Source organism: Gopherus flavomarginatus, chromosome 1 (genome assembly GCF_025201925.1).
Source record: "Gopherus flavomarginatus isolate rGopFla2 chromosome 1, rGopFla2.mat.asm, whole genome shotgun sequence".
NCBI lineage: Eukaryota > Metazoa > Chordata > Testudines > Testudinidae > Gopherus > Gopherus flavomarginatus.
In genome coordinates this window covers 157,456,978-157,481,819 of record NC_066617.1, presented here as the reverse complement: position 1 = coordinate 157,481,819, position 24,842 = coordinate 157,456,978, and the positions used below count along the sequence as shown (strand labels likewise).

Genomic DNA, 24,842 nt, shown 5'->3' with positions numbered 1-24,842 from the left:
ATATGTATAGTTGGGATTATGTTTGCCAATGTGCATTACTTTACATTTATCAACATTAAATTTCATCTGCAATTTTGTTGCCCAGTTACCCAGTTTTGAGAGCTCCTTCTGCAGCTCTTCACAGTCTGCCTGGGTCTTAACTACCTTTAGAAATTTTGAATCATCTGGATATTTTGCCACCTATTTACCCCTTTTTCCAGATTTATGAATATGTTGAATAGGACTGGTCCCAGAACAGACCCCTGGGGGACATCACTACTTACCTCTCTCCACTCTGAAAACTGACCATTTATACCTACCCTTTAATTCCTATCTTTTAACCAATTACCAATCCATGAGAGCACCTTCCCTCTCATCCCATGGCAGTTTACTTTATGTAAGAGCCTTTGGTGAGGGACCTTGTCAAAGGCTTTCTGAAAATCTAAGTACACTATACCCACAAGATTCCCTTGGTCCACATGATTAATGATGATATCCTATCTCCTAGAACTGGAAGGGACCTTGAAAGGACATCAAGTCCAGCTCCCTGCCAGCAGGACCAAGTACTGATTTTGCCCCAGATCCCTAAGTGGCCCCCTCAAGGACTGAACTCACAACCCGGGGTTTAGCAGACCAGTGCTCAAACCACTGAGCTATCCCTCCGCCAAATGCTTGTTGACCCCCCTCAAAGAATTCTAGTAGATTAGTGAAGCATAATTTCCCTTTACTAAAACCATGTTGACTCTTCCTCAACAAATTATGTTCACCTATATGTCTGACAATATTGTTCGTTGTTATAGTTTCAACCAGTTTGCCCGGTAGCAAAGTCAGGCTTACAGGCCTGTAAATTGCCAGGCTCACCTCTGGCGTCCTTTTTAAAAATTGGCATCACATTAGCTATCCTCCAGTCAGATGGTACAGAAGAGGATTTAAATGATAGGTTACAGACTACAGTTGTTAGTTCTGCAATTTCACATTTGAGTTCCTTCAGAACTCTTGGGTGAATGCCATCTGGTCCTGATGACTTATTGCTATATAAATTTATTAATTTGTTCCAAAACCTCCCCTACTGATACCTCAATCCGGGACAGTTCCTCAGATCTGTCACCTAAAAAGAAAGACTCAGGTTTGAGAATTTCCCTCACATCCTCAGCCGTGAAGACCGATGCAAAGAATTCATTTAGTTTCTCCACAATGGCCTTATCATCCTTGAGTGCTCCTTTAACATCTTGCTTGTCCAATGGCCCCACTGGTTGTTGAGCAGACTTCCTGCTTCTGATATACTTAAAAAAAAAATTGCTATTACTTTTTGAGTCTTTGGCTACCTGTTCCTCAAATTCTTTTTTGGCCTTTCTAATTGTATTTTTACACTTAATTTGCCAGTGTTTATGCTCCTTTCTATTTTCTTCACTAGGATTTAACTTACACTTTTTAAAGGATGCCTTTTTGCCTCTCATCGCTTTTTACTTTGTTGTTTAGCCACGGTGGCTCTTTTTTGGTTCTCTTACTATGTTTTTTTAATTTGGGGTATACATTTAAGTTGAGCCTCTACTATGGTATCTTTAAAAAGCTTCCACGCAACTTGTAGAGATTTCACTTTTGGGGCTGTACCCTTTAATTTCTGTTTAACTAACCTCAGTTTTGTGTAGTTCCCCTTTCTGAAATTAAATGCTACAGTGTTGGGCCACTGTGATTTTTTCCTGCCACAGGGATATTAAATTTAATTACTGTAGCGGGGCGGTCACTCACTCCGGCCCTGAAAGGGTTAAAGCCAGCCCTGGGAAAGGGCTGAGGCTGTGAAGGAAAGCCTGGGCTGACTGGGGAAGGCAGTAACAGCTGGGGCCACACCCCAGTCAGGCCCAGCTGGTCCCTATAAGAGGCTGAGAGCCAGAAGGCCAAATGGTCTCTCTCTGCTTGTAGAGAGAGAAGGGCCTGGCTGCTAGGGAGCCGAGCACGGTACTGGGAGTGGAGCAGGGCAGGGGGAAGGCTAGAGGAGTGGGAAGTTCCAGCCTGGAAAAACCCCAGGCTGCGGGCCGAGCTGAGGGCCTAAGGCAAGTACTAGGGTTGCAAAGGGGCAGCCTAGCAATAGGTAGAGGCAGCAGGTCCAGATCCAACCTTGCCTATGATGAGTGGCTTACACTGCAGTCTGGCCCAGGGCAAAGAGGCGAGGTGATGACTGGCAGTAGCCTACAACTGAGGCAAGGTGGGGGTACTGGATGGGGGTTACCCTGAGTCGGGAGACCCAGAGAAACTGTGAGGGTACTGCCTGGCGGGCAGCACCCAGTGAAAGGGTCACCTGGGGTCCAGGAGGGACACAAGGGCCAGCAGCGGTAGCATGACACCGGCCGACGGGGTGCTCCAGAGGCTGGAAGCTAATTCCCTGAGATGACCAGCAGGAGGCACTGCCAGGTGAGTCTGTGCCCAGTTACAATTACATTATGGTCACTATTACCAAACCGTCCAGCTATATTCACCTCTTGGACTAGAGCCTGTGCTCCACTTAGGATTAAATCAAGAATTGTCTCTCCTCTTGCGGGTTCCAGGACCAGCTGCTCCAAGAAGCAGTCATTTAAAGTATCGAAAATTTTGTCTCTGCATCCCACCCTGAGGTGACGTGTACCCAGTCAATATGGGGATGACTGAAATCCCATATTATTATTATTATTATTATTATTATTGAGCTTTATTTTAATAGCCTCTCTAATCTCCCTTAGCATTTCACAGTCACTATCACCATCCTGGTCAGCTGGTAGGTAATATATCCCTACTCCTATATTCTTATTATTAGAGCATGGAATGTCTATCCATAGAGATTCTATAGTACAGTTTGATTCATTTATGATTTTTACTTCATTTGATTCTACACTTTCTTTCACATATAATGCCACTCCCCAACCAGTACAACCTGTTCTGTCCTTCCGATATATTTTGTACACTGGTATTACTGTAGCCCATTGATTATCCTCATTCCACCAAGTTTCTGTGATGCCTATTATATCAATATCCTAATTTAATACGAAGCACTATAGTTCACCAATTTAATTACACCTCTACCTCGATATAACGCTGTCCTTGGGAGCCAAAAAATCTTATTGCATTATAGGTGAAACCGTGTTATATTGAACTTGCTTTGGTCCACTGGAGTGCACAGCCCCGCCCCCTCCCCAGCCAAGCACTGCTTTACTGCATTATATCCAAATTCGTGTTATATTGGGTGGCGTTATATCGAGGTAGCAGTGTATTTAGACTTCTGGCATTGGTATATAAGCATTCTTAAAACTTGTCTCCTTTTAGCTGTCTGCCATTACATGATGTAATTGAACGGGACTCTTATTTGACTGTTTCTGATCAGACTCCTGCCTGTATTTTATCATTTTCCATTCTCTGTTCCTCACTAGGACATAGAGTTCTCTATTAATAGATCCTCCCCTAAGGGATGCCCGAACCATGTGCTCCTCCGCACCTGTCAGCTTTCCCCCAGCCCTTTGTTTAAAAACTGCTCTATGACCTTTTTAATTTTAAGTGCCAGCAATCTGGTTCCATTTTGGTTTAGGTGGAGCCCGTCCTTCCTGTATAGCCTCCCCTTTTCCCAAAAGTTTCCCCAGTTCCTAATAAATCTAAACCCCTCCTCCCTCCACCATCATCTCATCCACACATTGAGACTCTACAGTTCTGCCTGTCTAACTGGGCCTGTGCATGGAACTGGGAGCCTCTCAGAGAATGCTACCATGGAGGTCCTGGACTTCAATCTCTTACCTAGTAGCCTAAATTTGGCCTCCAGGACCTCTCTCCCATCCTTCCCTATGTCATTGGTACTTATATGTACCACGACCACCAGCTCCTCCTCAGCACTACACAAGTCTATCTAGATGTCTCAAGAGATCTGCAACCTTCGCACCAGGCAGGCAAGTCAGGATGTTCTCCTGGTCATCAAAAACCCAGCTATCTATATTTCTAATGATCGAATCGCCCATTACTAATACCTGTCTCTTTCTAATTCCTGTTCCCACGGGATGCAAAGAGGTCTATCCGGGGAAACCCCCACTTCCGGAAGAGTGAAAGAGCAACGTCCGGGCGAAGTGACCATCCGTGGGACAGGAAGGATCTGCTTAGGCAATCCGCCAACGTGTTCCAAACTCCTGGGAGAAAGGACGTGACGAGGTGTATGGAATGGGCTATGCAGAAGTCCCATAGTTGTAAGGTTTCCTGGCACAGGGGTGAAGATCTCATGCCGCCCTGTTTGTTTATATAGTGCATGGCTGTTGTGTTGTCGGTGAATACCGATACACAACGGCCCTGCAAGTGTTGCCGGAACGTCTGACAAGCGAGGCGGACCACTCTCAGCTCTCGGACGTTGATGTGGAGGTCCGGCTCGTGAGGTGACCAACGGCCTTGGGTGCGTAGGTGCCCGAGGTGAGCCCCCCAACCAAGGGACGATGCGTCCGTTGTTAGGGACGCTGAGGGTTGGGGCGGGTGGAATGGGAGCCCCGCACACACCATGGCGGGATCTAGCCACCACTGGAAGGAGTCTAGCACAGTTGAGGGAATGGTGATGACCATGTCCATAGGATCTCTGGCTGGACGATATTGCGAGTTGAGCCAGGATTGGAGGGACCGTAGGCGCAGTCTTGTGTAGTTCGTTACGAACGTGCAGGCCGCCATGTGGCCCAAGAGAGCGAGGCAGGTGCATACTGAAGTTAGCGGCGCTGCTTGCAGACTCCGGATGATGGCTGTGAGAGCCTGGAACCATGGCAGGCTTTGGCAAGAGTCGAGTCCAAGGTGGCACCAATAAACTCTGTCCTCTGAGTGGGGATTAGAGTTGACTTTTCCACATTGATCATTAGACCTAGATGTAGGAAAAGGTTCTTGACAATGCGGACGTGACTGAAGACTCGCATCTCGGAGGTCCTGCGGATAAGCCAGTCGTCTAGATACGGAAAGACGTGTATCCGACTGCAGCGAAGGTGGGCGGCGACTACAGCCATACATTTGGTGAATACCCTTGGGGCTGCAGAAAGGCCGAATGGGAGGACTGTGAACTGAAAATGCTGCTGGCTGACCACGAACCGGAGGAACCTCCTGTGAGGTGGAAAGATGGCTATGTGGAAGTAGGCAACTTGCATGTCGAGGGCGGCATACCAGTCTCCAGGATCCAGGGATGGGATAATGGTCCCCAGGGATACCATACAGAACTTCAACTTTACCATGTATCTGTTGAGTTCCCGCAAATCGAGGATTGGTCTGAGACCTCCCTTCGCCTTGGGGATCAGGAAGTAGCGGGAAAAAAACCCCTTGCCCCGTTCGTGCTCTGGTACCTCTTCTATGGCTCCTTTGGCGAGGAGCACTTGCACCTCCTGTAGGAGGAGTTGCTCGTGAGAGGGGTCTCTGAAGAGGGACGAGGGAGGAGAGTGGAAGGGGGGGGTTGAAATAAATTGCAGATAGTATCCAAGTTCCAACGTGCGTAGGACTCAACGATCTGATGTTAGCTGGGACCACGCAGGGAGGAAGGAGGAAAGCCGGTTGGAAAAGGGCGGGGACGGATCCTTCAAAGAAACTGGTATAACGCCCTCGGGTGCACCTTCAAAAGGAAGGTTTTGGCCCAGGGGGAGGCTTGGAGGAGCTTTGGTTCTGGCCCCCTTGGTTGCCTGATTGTCTCCGGCGGCCGTTTCTGCCTCGCCGTCTGGCAAAGTCTTGTCCTGCCGAGGTTGAGGGTAAGGGCAGTGCTGTTGGGGTCGGAAGGCCTGCGCTGAGTTACGGGCGTGTGCATCGCTAATGAACGCATAATGACCATGTTGTCTTTTAGGCTCTGCAGCCTAGGGTCAGTTTTGTCCGAAAATAGCCCTTGACCCTCGAATGGAAGATCCTGAATCGTGTGCTGGAGCTCCGGGGGGAGGCCAGAGACCTGCAGCCACGAGATACAGCACATAGTCACGCCAGAGGCCAGAGTCCTGGCGGCTGAATTCGCGGCGTCCAGGGAAGCTTGGAGGGAGGTTCTCGCGACCTTTTTCCCCTCGCCGAGGATCGCAGAGAACTCCTGCCATGCATCCTGTGGAAGCAGCTCCTTAAATTTGTCCACTGCCGCCCAGGTATTGTAGCTATAGCGGCTAAGGAGGGCTTGCTGGTTAGACACCCGGAGCTGGAGAGCTCCTGCAGAGTAAACTTTACGCCCAAGCAAGTCCATACGTCTCGCGTCCTGCGATTTAGGGGCTGGTGCCTGCTGGCCATGGCGCTCCTTCTCGTTAACCGACTAGACGACGAGGGAGCAAGGAGGAGGATGTACATATAGATATTCATAGCCCTTTGAGGGCACCATGTACTTGCGCTCTACTCCTCGCACAGCGGGCGGAACAGGGGCCGGAGACTGCCATATTGTAGTGGCATTGGCCTGTATGGTTTTAATAAATGGGAGAGGCACTCTAGTGGGGGCATCGGATGACAGTATGTCCACCACTGGATCTTGGACCTCCTCGGCTTGTAAATTCATGTTCTGTGCAACATGCCTGAGGAGGTCCTGGTGGGCCCTGAGGTCAATTGGAGGAGGGCTGATCGACGAGGTTCCAGCCACCGCCTCGTCAGGAGAGGACGAAGATGAGAGACCTGGAATGAGCGGGTCTGAAGAGGGCTCCGCCTGAAGCATAGTGTCCGTCTCCCTGGGGAGCTTGGAGTCCTGTGGCTAGGTCACCCCTTCCTCCATAGCAGGAGGGGGAGGGCGGGTAATCGTGGCCTCCGGTGCCCTGTGTTCTGAGGCCGTCGAATGCGGTGGACCTGGGGGAGGACCTTGGGCTTGATGGTATGCCCAGGGCGTCCAGAACCCCCACTGCTGTGGACCATGCTCTTGAGGCTGAGACTCGCTAAACAAGGCAGCAGGCACGTCGGTGTCCGGGGTGTATACACTGTCCACCTGAGAAGACAGGGATGGCTGATGGGATGGCCATGGAGGAGCCGAGCAAGGCTGGTATGAGTCCCTCGCTCCCGTCGCTGGAGATTTCCTTGGTGCCGGGGATCGGTACCGGGAATCGTATCGGTGCTGAGACCGAGACCGAGACCGGGACCTGCAACCAGCGCAGTGCCGTGAGGTCGACCTGGATCTCGATAGTCTACGACAGGACCGGCTGCAAGATTCTCGGTGCCAGGAGTGGTGCCTGGAGCCAGAGCGGTACCGAGAGTACTGACCGGGAGGAGAGGTGGATCTGCGCCGCGAGTACGACCGGTGCCGGGACTGCAAGCAGCGTTGAGATCGGGATCAGCCGCAAGACCTGGAGCGGTGCCGAGACCTGGATCGGGATCGGTGCCGGCTCGTCGACTCCAGCAAAGGAGGCCTCATACCGGCAGGCTTGCCTCTAGACTGGAGAACCCGCACCGGCGGTGCCAGGGGTTGAGGGAGGGCCGATTCAGTCATGGCAATAAGGTCCTTGGCCGAGGAGAATCTCTCCGGCGTGGAGGGAACCATCAGCTCGACCATGAGTCTCACTGGGGAGCTCTCCTGGACCGGACTCGATGGCCCTCTCAGGACTGGAGTTGACGGTACCACAGGCGTCAGTGTCACAGCATGGGTAGGTGCCGGGCAATCCGGGCGACTCTGCACCGAGGGCATGGAAGAGGATGAAGGCCTTTAGTCAGGTCCCTGCACCAGAGAAGGCCGGTGCCGAGGTGTCTTGGCGGGGCTGGCACGGTCCGGTGCCAGAGAAGCGCTGTCAGCGCTCTGTGCCGAGGACGGAGGGTTAAGGGCTGCCACCATAAGGAGAGTCTTTAACCGAAAGTCCCTCTCCTTTTTAGTCCACGGCTTAAAGGCCTTGCAAATGCGGCACTTGTCAGAGATTTGCTTAAAGTGCCTTGGGGAATTGCATGAGTCGTAGGGATCGCTTGTGGGCATCAGCTTTTTTATAGGCCGAGCACGCTTTAAACCCTGGTGAACCAGGCATGGGCCCCAGCACCGGGTGCGGCGACGGGCTCGAGCCCAAACCCCGCTAAACTATGTACAACACTAACTAACAACTGTAAACTATAAAACTAAGATACTAAGAACTAAGTCAACTATTCACAACAAGAGATCAGACGAACGTAGAGAAGCTAGGGAAGTGGAGGACAGCTAAGCCGCGCTCCACTGTTCCAACGACTGACACGGGCGGTAAGAAGGAACTGAGGAGCAGACAGGTCGGCAGGGTATATATCCAGCGCCATGGCGGTGCCACTCCAGGGGGCGACCTGCCGACCCACCTGAGTTGCTAGGGTAAAAATTTTCTGACGAGCGCGCACAGCTAACTGGAATGGATATGAGCAATCACTCGAAGAAGAATTGATGATGCTATGACTGTCATTGGTCTCAAAAATAAAAAAAGCGACAAGAAACCCCAGATCTTCCTTAATACCTTACCCATCACTAAAGAGCATTGCACAGCTCATTTCAGAGATGATATGGTCATGTATCGTAAAGCTAAATAGCACTCATAATAAAGCAATACATGCTGATCGCAAAGCTTGTATGGAAGCCGAAGCCACAGCCACTGTACTTAATAAAACTTCTAACAGGAGGTTGCACCTCCTTGTATAAACACTTCCATGACCCCACTGTCAAGAAAGGTCATTCAGCCAGTGCAGTCTACTCCAGTTCTGGCCAGCTAATCAAGGCAGAAGCAGAGTGTATAGCATGCTGAAGTGAACATTTCATCCACCTGCTAAATGCACCTCCAGTTTCTTTGGAGCCTGATATTAAGGCCACTGCCAAGACGACCTATTCCACACAAAATGATCCTGGCAAATTAAATATTAACAAAATCCAAGGTGCTCTAATAAAGCTTAAGGAAAATAAGACAGCAGGAAACTGTGGAATTCCTGCAGAAGCATTAAAAAGCATGGGACAAGCTATTCGTTTGTGGCTGCACATGCTGTTGAATATCATCTGAAGAACAGACTCAGTCCAGTCCCACTGGCAAAAAAGCATTATTTTGTAGCTTTGGAAATGTAAAGGCAGCAAACAAGACTGCTGCAACATCACAGCATTACTCATCTACCTGTTCCCGGGAAAGTTTTTCCTTCTGTCTTGCTCATCTGAGCAAGAGAAGACCACTGATATCTTAACCTTAATGATATCTTAATGAGCAAGAGAAGACCACGATATGCTGGCTTCATTCCCAGCCATTCCATGATGGAGCAATTCTTCAGTGCGCCAGCATACTGAAAAGGCATGAGAACTGAAATGCCCTGTTCACATTGCATTATGCACCACAACGCACAATCAACCACATTTGATTCTGCTGTCAGCGAATCACTTTGACTGATCTTGAAACTTGCAGGCCTTCCTGACAAACTCTGGAGAACTCTTCTATATGCCTCCTCAAGCTAGGTTCTTGTAAATAGAAAAAAAAAAATCATCTTCCAAATTAGACTGGGCATTTGATAAGGATGCATTGCAACTCCAGAACTCTTCAATACCATCATAAATTAGGTGCTTAACCAGGGACTAAGTCAATACATACGCCTTGATGATAAGAATCTCCTTGACATAGATTTTGCTGATGACATAGCATTAGTTACTGAATCAACAGATGAACTAATCGTGGAAAGCTCAGTGGCAAAAGTCAGCCTGAAAATTGTTTAGAATGGCAACTGGAAGATTTTTGGTTTTAATCTCGAACATACTGCTGGCCCTAGCATCTTAGTGGATGACAACCCCGTCAAGACTGTCAGTGATTTCCTCTATCTCACTTCTGTTGTTGATAACAGGGGCATCACCGAGAAAATGTGAAGCCTGCGCCGCAAAAGCGCTGTTCATAATGAGGTGTCTCATTAAGAACATCTTTCCTAAACCAACAAAGCTGAGGCTATATAATGCTACTATGGTCAGTATTCTGACCTCTTGGACTGAAAGATGGCCCCTCACTGCTTCATATGAAGCATCACCGAATGATTGAGAACATCAAGTAGTACGATTTCATGTCAAATGAAGAGATGTTTTCTAACTAAACAGGTCTTGCTCTCTCAAAACTGTCACCCAATGTTTTTTAAGGTGGCATGCTCATCTACTCCGAATGCCTACCAACTTTCCTGTAAGAATCACCTCCAATTTTGACCCAATGAAAGCAGGATGGAAAAACCCCGAGAAGACTTGAAACATGATGACTGAACAGCGTCAACAGATACCTGTCCCTCAGACATCCTACCCTGTAACGTGCCAGATTTGGCTCAGGACAGAACATCATGGAGGTGCATAATGTGTTCAGTGACCACTATACTGTCCAACCAAAAGCATGGGAACTTAATTTAATTTAAATAAAAAAATCCAATTTAAAATGAAATAATCTGATTTAATTTTTTAAGTCATCAATTTTTATCCACCCTGAATTGAATGCTTTTCAAAACATTTTCCCATGAGGGACCACCTGAACAAAAACAAAGCAAGAGATCCTTGAATCCAAAATGCTGTGTATTCTCTTCTCCCTCACCTGTACAACTAAAGCTGCTATAGAGAGACAAACAAGGAACCTACCAAATAGAGAATATGCAGGTCATTCTCCAGAACAAAACCCTTCATAGCTCTCTGGAGGTCAGCAAAGATTCCCAGGGCCTCAGTTGGTGACAGAGAAGAGGAAAGAGTAGCAGTGCCAAGATGTGTTGGACGATAGACCTCTGCTGTAAGAGAAACAGGCATTTAATATTACACAAAAGCTAATACTTAATTTTCAATTTGGAAAGTGCTTTATAAATATTAATAAACCGTCTTTGGGGAAGAGGAGTATTTCTCCATTTTACAGATGGGAAACTAACACTGGAAGTCTAAATGCCTCACCAAAGGCTAGTTAGCCTCAGAGCTGGGATCAAAACTCAGGCTCTCAATCCTGTGCTCCAGCTGAATGAGAGACAATTATAAGTCAAATAAAAAACCTGATGTAAATCCCACTGTGACACTCTATACCTTGGGGGAGCACCATGTAACCCCCATATTCCTTATTTATATATAATTGTTATATATACAGTATATACATTAGGCCATGAGAGGTATCAGGAAAAAGAACAATACTTTCAGCAGATCGTAGCCTATCTAAGTATGTATATCATTAGTATATAAGTATAGTATATAAAAGATTGTGTTGTATGGTTGTCAGTAACACACGCTGTAAGTTGGGGAATCAGCCAGATATTAGCTCCCCAGAGACAACAGAAAGGAAAGTAACCGATGCCCAGGCATGCGTCGAACAACCATCAACAGCCATTGTTCAGCAAGGGAGCTACAATTCAATGACTCATTTGCACAAGGCCACATCAGAGGAATTGGTCAGCCTTGCCTGGGGACTCAGCAATGCCCACCAGACATGCCTGGACTCGTGTTCTCCAAGCACATGGGACTATGGGTATAAAAAAAGAACACAGTGGCCCTATGCTTGGCCTTTTCTCCTTCTCCCACTTATGTTGCAAGCAACAAAGACACTCAGAAGACTGAAGACTCCAACAGAGAAGACTGGCCCAGGGTTCAAGGGTGAAACCTGTGTACTATGAATTGCAATATTCGGTGGGTGAGAAAAAGACGGTTACTCACCTTTGTAACTGTTGTTCTTTGAGATGTGTTGCTCATATCCATTCCAGTTAGGTGTGTGCGCGCCGCATGCACGTCCGTTGGAAGACTTTTTACCCTAGCAACACTCGGCGGGTCGGTTGGGCGCCCCCTGGAGTGGCGCCGCTATGGCACCGGATATACACCCCTGCCAACCCAGCCACCCTTCAGTTCCTTCTTGCCGGCTACTCCGACAGTGGGGAAGGAGGGTGAGTTTGGAATGGATATGAGCAACACATCTCGAAGAACAACAGTTACAAAGGTAAGTAACCGTCTTTTCTTCTTCGAGTGATTGCTCATATCCATTCCAGTTAGGTGATTCCCAAGCCTTACCTAGGCGGTGGTGTCGGAGTGAGATGTGGCAGAGTGCAAAACCGCTGCGCCAAAGGCTGCATCATCTCTAGATTGTTGGACCAGAGCATAGTGCAAAGCAAAGCTGTGGACCGAGGACCAGATAGATGCGCGACATATCTCCTAGATTGGTACATGGGCCAGGAAGGCAGCTGATGAAGCCTGAGCTCTGGTAGAATGTGCAGTGAGATGGCCTGAGGGAACATGAGCCAGGTCATAGCACGTGCGGATGCACGCCATCACCCAAGAGGAGATCCTCTGGGAGGAGACAGGTAGGCCTTTCATCCGGTCAGCCACTGCAATGAAGAGTTGGGGCGATTTCCAGAAGGGCTTCGTCCAATCGATATAAAAAGCAAGCGCCCTATGGACATCCAAGGAGTGTAACTGCTGTTCCCGCCGAGATGAGTGAGGCTTCGGGAAGAAGACTGGAAGGAAGATGTCCTGATTGGTATGGAAGGCCGACATCACCTTAGGGAGGAACGCCGAATGCAGTCGCAACTGTACCTTGTCCTTGTGAAAGACAGTATGCGGTGGGTCCACCGTGAGCGCTCGAAGCTCGGAGACTCGTCTGGCTGATGTAATGGCTACTAAGAAAACTGTCTTCCAGGACAGATATAGCAGCGAGCAAGTTGCCAACGGCTTGAATGGTGGAAGCATAAGCCTGCTTAGGACTAGATTAAGGTCCCAGGTAGGGGAAGGGTGGCGTACTTGGGGGTAGAGGCGCTCCAGGCCCTTGAGAAATCTAGTGACTAAAGGATGGGAAAACACGGAGTGTCCACTCTCCCCTGGATGGAATGTGGAGATGGCCGCCAAGTGCACCCTCAGAGATATTGCCAGGCCCTGCTGCTTAAGGGACCAGAGGTAGTTCAAGATAGTGGGGATTGAGACCTGAGAGGGAGTAGTATTCTGCATTTCACACCAGCAGGAGAAACATTTCCACTTGGCCAGATATGTTGACTGAGTGGAAGGCTTTCTGCTACTCAGGAGTATATGTTGTATCGGAGTGAAGCAGCGTAACTCCGACCTGTTTAGCCACACAGGAGCCACGCCGTGAGGTGGAGGGCCTGCAGGTCCGGGTGGTGAAGATTGCCGTGGTCGTGTTATGAGGTCCGGGTGGAGAGGCAGGGTAATTGGGCTGGCTATGGACAGGTTGAGCAGTGTGGTATACTAGTGCTGTCTGGGCCACACTGGCGCGATCATGATTAGGTGTGCTCTGTCCCTGCGGAGTTTTATCAGGACCTTGTGAACCAGCAGGAACAGAGGGAAGGCATAGAGCAGCCAGTGTTTCCACGACATGAGGAATGCATCCGAGATTGATCCCAGTGGAAGGCCCTGGAAGGAGCAGAACGCTTGGCATTTCCTGTTCGTGTGAGAGGCGAACAGGTCTATGTGGGGAAAGCCCCACTTCTGGAAGACCGAATGAATAACATCTGGTCTTATCGACTATTCGTGGCAGAGGAAGGATCTGCTCAGCTGATCCGCTAAAGTGTTCCGAACCCCTGGGAGAAAGGACGCTACCAGGTCTATCGAGTGGGCTATGCAGAAGTCCCAGAGTCGGATGGTTTCCTGACAGAGGGGGGAAGATCAAGTCTCTCCCTGTTTGTTAATACAATACATGGCCGTTGTGTTGTCCGTAAACACTGAGACACAACGGCCGTGTAGATGCTGCTGGAATGTCTGGCACACCAGGCGGACCGATCTCAGCTCTCGGACATTTATGTGAAGCGTCAGCTCCTGTGGTGACCAAAGGCCCTGGGTATGAAGGTGTCTGAGGTGAGCCCCCCATCCGAGAGATGACGCGTCCGTCGTCAGGGACAATGAAGGTTGTGGTGGATGGAACGGTTACCCTGCACATACCAGGGAGGGAGTTAGCCACCAGTCGAGGGAGCATAGGGTGCTCAGGGGAATGGTGACTATTGTGTCTATCGGGTCCCTGCCTGGACGGTAGACCGAGTTGAGCCACGTTTGGAGGGGTCGGAGGCGGAGCCTGGCATGTTTGGTCACATAAGTACAGGTAACCATGTGACCTAGGAGACCGAGACAAGTGCGAGCCGAGATCGTCGGGAAGTTCTGCAGACCTCGAATGATTGTTGCCATTGCCTGGAATCGCAGCTGGGGTAGGTAGGCAGGCCTTGGCTAGATTGGAGTCCAGGGTAGCTCCTATGAAGTCTAGCCTTTGTGTGGGGACCAGTGTGGATTTCTCCACATTGAGCATCAGGTCTCAGCGTGTGAATAGGTCCCTGACAATGTCTGTATGCTGTCTGACCTGTGTCTCGGAGGTCCCTCTGATGAGCCAGTCGTCCAGATACGGGAATATGTGTATCCGACGTCGGCGGAGGTGTGCGGCGACTACGGCCATGCACTTTGTAAACACCCTTGGGGCCGTGGAGAGGGCAAAGGGGAGGACCGTGAACTAGAAGCGCTGGTGGTTGGCTACAAAGCGAAGGTACCTCCTGTGTGGAGGAAAAATGGCTATGTGAAAGTACATGTCCTTCATATTGAGGGCAGCATACCAGTCTCCAGGATCCAAGGATGGGATAATGGTCCCTAGGGAGACCATGCGGAACTTCAACTTTATCATGAACTTGTTGAAGCCTCGCAGGTCTAGGATGGGCCTGAGGCCTCCTTTCGACTTGGGGATCAGAAAGTAACGGGAGTAAAACCCTTTGACCTTCTCGTTTTGCGACACCTCCTCTGTTGCTCCTATGGCGAGGAGCGTCTGCACCTCTTGTAGGAGGAACTGCTCGTGAGAGGGGTCCCTGAAGAGGGACCGGGTGGGAGAGTGGGAAGGTGGGGATGAAACAAATTGGGGGTGGTATCTTTGTTTCACAGTGCCTAGGACCCAGAGGTCTGAGGTCAACTGGGACCACGCCAGGAGGAAGTAGGAGAGGCAGTTGGAGAAGGGAGGAAAAGGATCCTGTCCTGAAACTGGTACGCCGTCCTCGGGTGTGCCTTCAAAAGGTAGACTTAGGCCCCGCTGGTGGTTTTGAGGAGCCGTGGTTTTAGGCCCCTTGGGGTCTGGACTGGCGTCTACGGTCACCCCACCTGCACAATCTACTAAAGTCTTGCCTGTGTCTGGGCACAAAGTATGGGCGGTGAGTCTGGGGATGGAAAGGTCTGCGTTGGGTCACAGGTGTATGCATGCCCAAGGAGCGCATGATGACCCTGTTGTCTTTCAAGCTTTGTAGCCTGGGGTCAGTCTTCTCCGAGAACAGACCCTTGCCGTCGAAGGGTAAGTCCTGGATGATTATTGTAATTCAGGCGGTAGGTTGGACACCTGTAGCCATGCGAGGAGTCTCATGGTGATACCGGAGGCCAGAGTTCTGGCTGCCGAGTGGCCGCATCTAGAGAAGCCTAGAGGGAGGTTCTGGCCACCTTTTTCCCCTCCTCTAGAAATGCAGCGAATTCCTGGCGGGAGTCCGGGGGGAATAGCTCTGTATATCTACCCACCTCTGCCCAGGTGTTGTAGCTATAACGGCTCAGTAGAGCCTGCTGATTTGCCACCCGGAGCTGTAGGGCGCCTGCCGAATACACCTTGCGGCCGAGTAGATCCATTCGCCTAGCCTCTTTTGACTTTGGGGCTGGGGCCTGTTGGCCATGGTGCTCCCTCTCGTTAACCGATTGGACAACCAGTGACGAGGGAGGACATATAGATGCTCATACCCCCGAGAGATACCATGTATTTGCACTCGACCCCCTTTGCCGTAGGGGGGATGGAGGCTGAGGACTGCCATAAGGTCTCTGCATTAGCCTGGATGGTCCTGATGAAGGGCAAAGCCACCCTAGTGGGGGCACCTGCCGAGAGGATGCTCACTACAGGGTCCTCGACCTCCGGGACCTCCTCCACCTGGAGGTCCATGTTGAGTGCCACTCTCCTGAGGAGGTCCTGATGGGCTCTTAGGTCTATTGGAGGCGGCCCCAAGGAGGAAGTCTCTGCCACTGCCTCATCTGGAGAGGAAGAAGATGAAACGACGGGGATGAGCGGGTCCTGTATGGCTTCTTGCTCCTGCGCCGGTTCCTGCTCCAGTGGCACCGGGGAACCCGGTGGGTGGACTAGTGGGTCCTCCGTCTCGGGTAGAGGACGACGACTAACTGTGGCCTTTGGTGCTCGGTGCTCTGATGAAGTGGAGCGGGTCGGAACTAGTGGAGCACCTTGGGCCTGGTAGTACGCCCAAGGTGTCCAAAAGGATCACTGGTGAGGTCCTGGGTCCTGAGACCGGGCTTCTTGAAACACTCCGATGGGCACATCGGAATCGTGGTCTTGACCATAGTAGCTGTCCACGTAGGAGGACACAGATGTATGCCTGGATGGCCATGGAGGAGCGGAGAAGCCTCATGCAGATGTTCCAACGGACCTGGCTCCCCTCGGTATCGGGGACTGGTGCCGGGATGCATATCGGTACCGGGATCGAGAGCGGGACCTGCAACCAGATCGGTGCCGGGAGGTCGACCGAGATCTCGAATCTCGGCGTTGTGACTGCCTTCGGTAGGCATGGTGCCTGGAGCGGTGCCATGAACTGGAGAGGTGCTGCGGGTAATGAGCCGGTGAACGAGAGTCCAACCGGTGCCGTGAGTCTGACCAGTGCCGGGTAGTAGAACGGTGCCAGGACTGCGAACAGTGTCGAGAGCGGGAGTGCCGTCTGGACCTGGAGCATCTGCGGGACCGCGATCGTGAACGGTGCTGGTCAGCTGCGCCAACAGAGGGTGGTCTAATCAAGGTCGGCTTGCCTATGGATTGGATTACCCTCACCGGCGGTGCCAGGGGTAGAGGCAGTACCGAGTCTGTCAGGGCGATCAGGTCTCTCGCCGCTGAGAATGCCTCTGGCGTGGACGGAATGGTGAGCTCTACCATGGCACGCGCCGAGGAGCTATCAGGCACCGGACTCGACGGCCCTTGTAGGACCGGAATCGACGGTGCCGATTTAGTCGATGCCGCAGTGGGCGTCAGCGCCAGGCGATCCGACTTAGGCGTACTCTCTGGCTGCGGTGCGGTCGGTGCCGAAGTAGCAGGAGTCTTGGCCTTTCTCAACCTCGGGGAGAGGGAGTGTCGTTGAGCTAACTTCGGTGCCGGCAACATCCGGTGCCGTGAGTCCTTAGGCGTATCGGTGCCACCGACTGACCGGCGCTTGGTTCTGAAAGTGGAGGGGTGAGGGAGGCCTCCATGAGGAGCTGCTTAAGCCTTATGTCTCGCTCCTTTTTTGTTTTCGGCTTGAAAGCTTTGCAAATGGGGCACTCAGCTATCAAGTGCGATTCCCCGAGGCACTTCAAACAGGAGTCGTGCAGATCTCCTGTCAGCATCGGCTTATGGCAAGCCAAGCACGGTTTGAAACTCGGTGAGCTGGGCATGGGCTCTGGCACCGGGTGCGGGGAAGCGGCTACTCCCCGAACCCCGCTAACTAACTATGCTAGTAAAGAAAAAAAGAGGATTATAACTATATACACGATAACGAATGAGAACTACGAGTAGCTAGGGAAATGGAGTTCAGCTAACTCGCGCTCCACTGTTCCAACGACCGACACGGGCGGTAAGAAGGAACTGAAGGGTGGCTGGATCGGCTGGGGTATATATCCCGTGCCATAGTGGCGCCACTCCAGGGGGCGCCCAGCCGACCCACCGAGTGTTGCTAGGGTAAAAAGTCTTCCGATGAACGCGCACGCGGCGCGCGCACACCTAACTGGAATGGATATGAGCAATCACTCGAAGAAGAACTACTCAATCTAGATGTTGCCCAGTCTAATAGGGTTGAAAGTTTAGACTGCGTGCTTATATTTTATTTTGGTAACTAACTCTGAATCTTTGCCTATCGCTTATAATTAAGGCTAAGATTTTTGTCACGGTTATTTTTAGTAAAAGTCACAGACAGGTCACGGGCAACAAACAAAAATTCACAGAGCCCGTGACCAGTGCATGACTTTTACTAAAAATAACTGTACAATCCATGGGGAAAGGTGCACGGCTCCAGCTGCAGCCCCCTGTGGAAGCTGCAAGGCAGGGATGCACAGCTCCAGCTGCAGACCTTCATGGAAGCCGTGGGGCAGGGGCACACGACCCCAGTGCAATCCCTGGTGGAAGCCACTGGACGGTTACAGCTCTCACGGCGGAACGGGGCACACAGCCCCAGCTGCAGCCCCCAATGGAAGAGGGAGTACGCCTCCACTTCAGCCCCTGGCAGGGGTCGTGGGGCAGGGGCAAACGGCCCAGTTACAACCACCACTGTGGGGTAGGGGCACACAGCCACCGCTTCAGCCTCCACTGTGGGACAGAAGAACACAGATCTGGTTCATCCCCCCTGCGTAAGCCCTGGGGCAGGGGCACATGGCCGCAGCTGCAGTCCACACCACGGGGCAGGTGTGCAGAGCATGGCCCCAGCTGCAGCCATGGGGTAGGAGCACATGGCCTTGGTTGCAGCCCCTGACTCAGGGCAGGGAAGCATAGACCTGGCTCCAGCCCCATCCTCGGCTCCAGCCACAGCTGTTGACTGCTGAACCCCAAGAAGTCATGGAGGTCCAGTGAAGTGTCACAATCCGTGGCTGCCGTGACCTCTGTGATTAAATGGTAGCCTTACTTATAACAATTTAAAATCCATCTTCTGTAGTCAAAAACTTGTTTTACTGTTTTATCTTTTCCAGTGAGTTTGCCTGAAGTGTTTGGTAAATCTGCCCAAGTTCACAATGGCTGATATATATCCACTTTCCATTGATGAAGTAGTGAACCAATTAATAAACTTGCACTGCTCATCTTGAGCAGTGCAAGACAGTATATTCCTGAGGTACAAGGCTGGGAAGATTTGGCTGGTGCCTTTCTCTGTGTCATCCATGAGTGGCTCTGGGAGCATTCATTTCAATCTAGCTGGGTGTGGGGCTCCACATGTGCTTGTGTTGAGTGATCACAGCACCTGGAGGGGTTTGCTGCTTGTCACTAGCAAAGCATTGTGAAAGACAGCCCAGGCTGGAGAGTTAAGGGGGCACAGTGGTCCCACAGTACCAGGCTGCACCCTGGGAACCCCGTCATACCCACCCCTTTGTTCCTGTTGTCCAAAACTGGAGTTACATATTTCTCTTTTTAAAATTTAAAAAAAAAAAAAAAAATACAGCCCCCCTCAATATTCTCATGTTGTCTCTCTTATTTTTATATTAGAAAACACTAAAGTGACCAGCAGCTGGGATTCTCCAACTATATTGCAACTGTAGGAGTGGCACTCTTTTGCTTGAAGGTCTCTGAACCTTAGAAAACAGTGTGAACAGTAAGAAGAGCATGAACACTTTCCAAACTGAAATTATGAAAGGGACTGCCCCTTCTCAGGTTGTCTCCACTTCCTCTGGCTAATAACAACAGCTGAAGATGCAGGGAAAAAGGGAGGGCCAGTGTGGATCTACAGAGGTAACATATTCAGTGAACTTCAGTTATGAGTAAGTAACTTTCTTGCCTCCCAAACTGAACATTAAACAAAGTCTCTGAGGCTGCAATTTTAATGGGGTGAAAGCGTAACATATCAAAATCGAAATGCAGATGTCCCACATGTGCTGGGGATCTGGGTTGGGAATTTTTATGCCACACAAAGCACACCTTTTAAAAGTATAATGTTTCACTGGAATCACCATGCTGGATCTAAGGCCTGGTCTACACTGAGGGGAATTGACCTAAGACACACAACTTCAGCTACGAGAATAGCGTAACTGAAGTTGCGTATCTTAGGTCGACTTACCTCACAGCGCGGGGTAGACTGCTGCTGCTCCCCTGTCAACTCCACTTCCACCTCTCGCCAAGGTGGAGTACAGGAGTCGATGGCAGAAAGATCGGTGATTGATTTATCATGTCTACACTAGACGCAATAAATCGATCCGATAGATCGATCACCACCCGCCAATCCAGCAGGTAGTGTAGATGTACCCTTAGACACCAACAGCAATGAGATTTCCTATCTTTAACTGAACAAAACATTAAAAACTTAACTATCCTAAATAGAAAGTATCCCAAACTAAATGTCTAGTGAAACAGAACGAGAGGAAATGTCAGGGCCAATTTTGCTGGCAAAAGAAGAGGAACTAAGATTAAAGAATCCGAAATATCATGTCCATGGTCAGTGTTCACATACTCCATATGCTTTGTAATTCCATGACTTGTAAGCTAGAACACATGAGTCTTAGTGGGGATCTGCAGAGGTCACACCATGAAGAACTGCTTTTTCTTAAACACATACCAAAAATAAATTAATGAAAAAACTGAATTCATGGCATCCTAATCAAATGCCAGTATCTGCTAAAGCTTTTTTGGCTAAATCTCAGAAAGCTAATTATAAATTTACACTTAGCTCTTGAAGTACTGCCCAGCCAAAAATCTCTAGATTACAGTCATTCAAAGAGCAGACAATGTGGACGCATAACACCCAGAAGCATCCATTTTTACCTTTCATTCCATTGCCAGAGTCTAAAATCTGGATGAACTCATTCTCTAGCAGCCATCTCACACAAGCCTCAACAGCTCCATTCTGAGCTCTGTCTTCATCTCTCTCACTTTCTTGATCTCTGTCTTTCAGACTGGCAGCAAGGAGTGTGCAGGAAGCGTAAGTCCGCACATCATCTGGAGTGCTGGCCACTCCACCCACTATGATCTGTTAAAGAAAATTCCATGATCATCATAGGTGCAAAAGAGTAACATAGAATTTAAAGACATGAAAAATTAATAGAATGATCTATAATGGGTCCAAAGAAAAAGTTTGGTGTGACAGGAACATGTGGTAAAACAGCTGCAAACTCCTACCACCACTGAGGAGGATAGCTGTGAAGGCAGTTTATCTTTATTTTACAAAGAGGATAAGATGCTTTTGACTCTGCCTACTGTATCAGATTGCTTACTGCAGGAGAAAGTGAATTAGTAACCCCATTTAAAGAACATCCTAACATTTTGGAGGCAGTAAGGCACACAGTAGCCTTTCAGGGTAAGGAGATTAAAACTAGACTCACTGCTTGGACACCGAGAGATTCTAAGAAAAGGGTAAAACATAATTCATTAAGTTTTGGATACAGAACAACCAAACCAGGAAGCAGGATGCTCCCTAGTGCTGTTCATCTATTGAAGTTTTTTGTTTTGTGGGTTTGTATGTTTTTTAAAAACACATGTACATATCGTATCCCATTACCGTCTTCCTGTTTTGTAGAGGTTTTTGTATTATGATTTTATATTATTATATATTACCCTCTTTCTTCATGAGTTACTATCTCAGCGCTGGAGGCAAGGGGAGACTTAGTAACAAAAACATTCTGTAGTGAATTCAAATTTTTTTTAAAGTAAAAAAAAAAAAACTAACTACCAACAAAAGGGGAGACATTTTGGAGAGCTACATTTTAAAAACAGTTCATTTAATTAGAGATCCCTATACTCTGTACACCTCTCACTGCTAATAAAAACACAGAATCTGGGGCATATCTGACCACTCTCCAGATACTAACATAGTTTCTTCAGAAGAGATTATATGTAAAACAATTAAGAAAAAAACTGGATTACAAAAATGTTTAAAACCTAAAAAGCAACTTTGTAAAAATGGACAGATCTACTCCCTAGATGTTAGAGTCAGATCAGTTCACATAAGTGGTAAAAAATAGTTCTGTTGCTTTTTTATTTCAATTAGTCCTGCAGAACGAGTGCACATAAGAGAGATCAAGCAGGATTCTATTTCTCGTACATTAACAGAATTACTTACTAAGTTCCAATTAATCACATCAGTAGAAAAGGGGTGCATAACCGAGGGCCTAAATTAGTCTACAGAACCTTAGTATTAATGATTTAAACGATCTAGTTTGACTCTCAAGCCATGTCTATACTACAAGTTAGGGGTGTGATTGGCTTGCTTGTGTATCCCTGGTCGCCATATTCGGGGTTGGGAAGGAATTTTCCTCCAGGGCAAATAGACAGAGGCCGTGGGGGGTGGGGGGGGGTTGCCTTCCTCTGCAGCGTGGGGCATGGGTCACCTGCTGGAGGATTCTTTGCACCCTGAAGTCTTTAAACCACAAGTTGAGGACTTCAATAGCTCAAACATAGGTCAGGGGGTTGTCACAGGAGTAGGTGGGTGAGATTCTGTGGCCTGCGTTGTGCAGGAGGTCAGACAAGAAGATCATTATGGTCCCTTCTGACCTAAAAGTCTATGAGTCTACATACCTGTGCTAACTCTTATTCAGCTAGCATTAGTATAAATAGCAGCACAGCCATGGTAGCACAGGTAGCAGGAACAGAAGCGCAGCTGAGCTATGCAAAGTATATATCCGCTGCATGGACCAGCCATGACTCTGCGACCCATGCTACCATAGCTATGCTACTATTTATATCCGTGCTAGCTCAATGAGAGCTAGCGCGAGTATATGCACACAAACAGGGGTATCACACCTCTAGCTCGTAGTGTAGCTTTTGCCTCAGATCTCTGTTTAAACATGCAGTGCTAGTAGTGATACCTTTTTCCACCTATAGCCTGGGCACATTTAATATGGAGTCACTGAGACACAAAGATGGAATCCCAAAATGAAATTTTCAGAGTCACTGCCTCTCTGAATTAACAACAATCTCAGCTCCATCTTTACATTGCAGCTGCAAGTACAGACTGAAATGGATATGTATTACTTTCATGTGAAGCTGTCTGGGTTGAAGTAATGGGGAAGCAGAAGAAGAATGGGTGTGAAGTATGTTTAACAGTCTCACATAAGCAGTCATCCTAAACTTATGTGGAATAATGGAGCAAACGAAGTTCTAGTCCCTTTCCATGTGCCCCATACCTCCAGGATCGCTCGTATCATGCTAGAGGTAACCCCTGCCCCCTCTCCTCTGAGCAAACAGCTGTGGACAGGCTTGAGTGATCCTTGAAGCAGAGCAATGCCTTTCGATCTCTCAGAGGACTTGCACACTAGAATGCTCTCACCTATGAGAAAAAAAAAAAAAAAAAAAAAAGAGATAAAAAGAAAAGCAAGCTACATTTTCAATTAAGACATAATTTGAAGAGTTTTTAAACTATTTAGCTATCAATTCATGCAAGGAACATCATTTAAATTTACACAGATCATGAGTAAGAAATTTCAATATACTGCAGGTAACATTCCTCCTAGATATCTGGCCCATTTTGCTGTAATAGCTACAAAGTTCAGTAAGGACACATTATCAGAGAATTGCCTTGTGAACACTTTGGGTGATATTGGCTAAAAAGCCAAGCAATTTTATATGTACAATCCTTAACAATGTTTACCCAATGCTGTGGAATGGCTCCACAGGCGCATGACAGTTAACAGATGGCATATGCTGTTTAATTAACAGACACTGCACTCACTAGATCCAATAATAGGGAAAATTCAGGACAGAGAAAGCCTTGGCTTGTCCTGAAGTCGACTAGTTCCACAATAGGCAGAGGAGTCCATTTTTCTCTCTCCTCTGTTGTAGGATGAAATGACTGTGACAAATCCAGAGAGAAAACAGAAGTGAAATGTGACAGAAACTAGGCAGCTCAGATGATAAAACTACACAGCACTTGAATGACACCTCTCTAATACAGTCTGACAGCAATACTTCAGAACATACTGAAAATATATTAATATCCTGATAGCTTTACAGATTCTAAGACAGTAGCCTTAAGAGACTAACTTAGTAACCATTTGTTCTCCAGACTTAAAGTTTCCCTTTTACAGTTGAAACAATATAAAAGTACTGAAGTCATTAACGTATCAGCTAACAATTTAATCTCTGTTATTCATATACCTAGGAAACTCCAAGGGAGGCAGGGAAAGCCATACAAAGGTCCCTAAGTTGTGAACCAAAACTACTGTCCACTGACATATTTATGACATTCACATATTGTCATATTATCTATAATGATAAAGTGAACCACAAGGGGAAAAAAGTCATGGAAGAAGATACCTTCCCAGTGAGGGAAAGTGTATTAAACATTTGGAGCCAACGTCTCCGGATAGGTGCTAAACAGTTACAACAATCAATCTTAGTCAGATGAAAACATATTCCTTTTCAAACAAAGAACTAACTAATCTGCTAACCATTTGAGATTAGACAGATTCTTCTAGTGCTTTGGCCATTGAGGAACAATCCTGCATTGGAGAGAAGAAAACTGGATGATCCAACAAGTTTTGTCCATCTCTAACTGCTAGTTCAGTATGTAGTTCTGAAACTAATCCATTCACTATCCTGCACAACTCCATCCAGAAATGGAAAAAGGCGAAACATGGCCAATTTCGTGGTTTCTGCTCCTCAATACTAAACAGTCCTGCTCACTTCTCCCATGGAAAGAGAGAGAGACATTCAGTTTTGGCAAACAGAGAAGAAGTAGGAATAATCCAATTTAGAAACATTAAAAAGTTTAATTCTACTCAGATCAAATGAAAAAACTCAAGTCCCCAGATACTCCAATATTCGGAAGTCTTGACAGCAACAATTAGTCTCTGTTTCCTCTTTTGTCAACCAAATTTCTTTTCTCTCTTTTTATTCTTAAAAATCGTATATAGTAATTTATTTATATTTATATTATACACACACACACACACTCACTCTATTTAGGAAGTTTTAACAAGTTTACATATCCTTGTCATATTGTTGTCAGTGATCCCTCGAGGTTGAGGATGATCTCTTTCACAGATGTTTATTTTTCAATCGGTCCTTTGGTGACTGAGGAGTCTAATACTTGAGCCACAGGCTTGCTAGCAGACGTAACAGGTGATGTTGGATGTCAGGGTTGGGCCGTGATCGCTGCATGTCAGTTGTCTGTCTTTTCTTTTCTGGTGTTGTTCTGTGATCAAGGGAAGGCGATTTTCCTTAAAAAATGGACGTTCCCTCTCTGACAAGTGTTTGCCAGTTATCCCTGTCCTGGGCTACTATCTCCCAGTGTGTGGTATTGATGTCACCTCTCTTGATGTTTGTTTATCTCAAGGATGTCTTTAAAACCTTACTTTTGGCCTCCCATTTCCTTTCTCCTTTGGT

At 48.3% G+C, this 24,842-nt stretch overlaps 1 protein-coding gene across 2 annotated transcripts in view; it reads right to left on the bottom strand.

Annotated features, from left to right (window-relative positions):
- The window catches only part of POLQ (DNA polymerase theta), a 155,841-nt gene that overhangs the window by 89,598 nt on the left and 41,401 nt on the right, over window positions 1-24,842 (bottom strand). Inside the window, exons 10-12 of one of the 2 annotated variants that reach the window (XM_050955976.1) lie at window positions 22,643-22,785; window positions 20,286-20,490; window positions 10,466-10,608 (exon numbers count right to left, since the gene is read on the bottom strand). In XM_050955976.1, the coding sequence (XP_050811933.1) occupies window positions 10,466-10,608; window positions 20,286-20,490; window positions 22,643-22,785 (491 nt within the window). The remainder of the gene's footprint in view (window positions 1-10,465; window positions 10,609-20,285; window positions 20,491-22,642; window positions 22,786-24,842) is intronic. The other variant, XM_050955983.1, reaches the window with a different exon arrangement.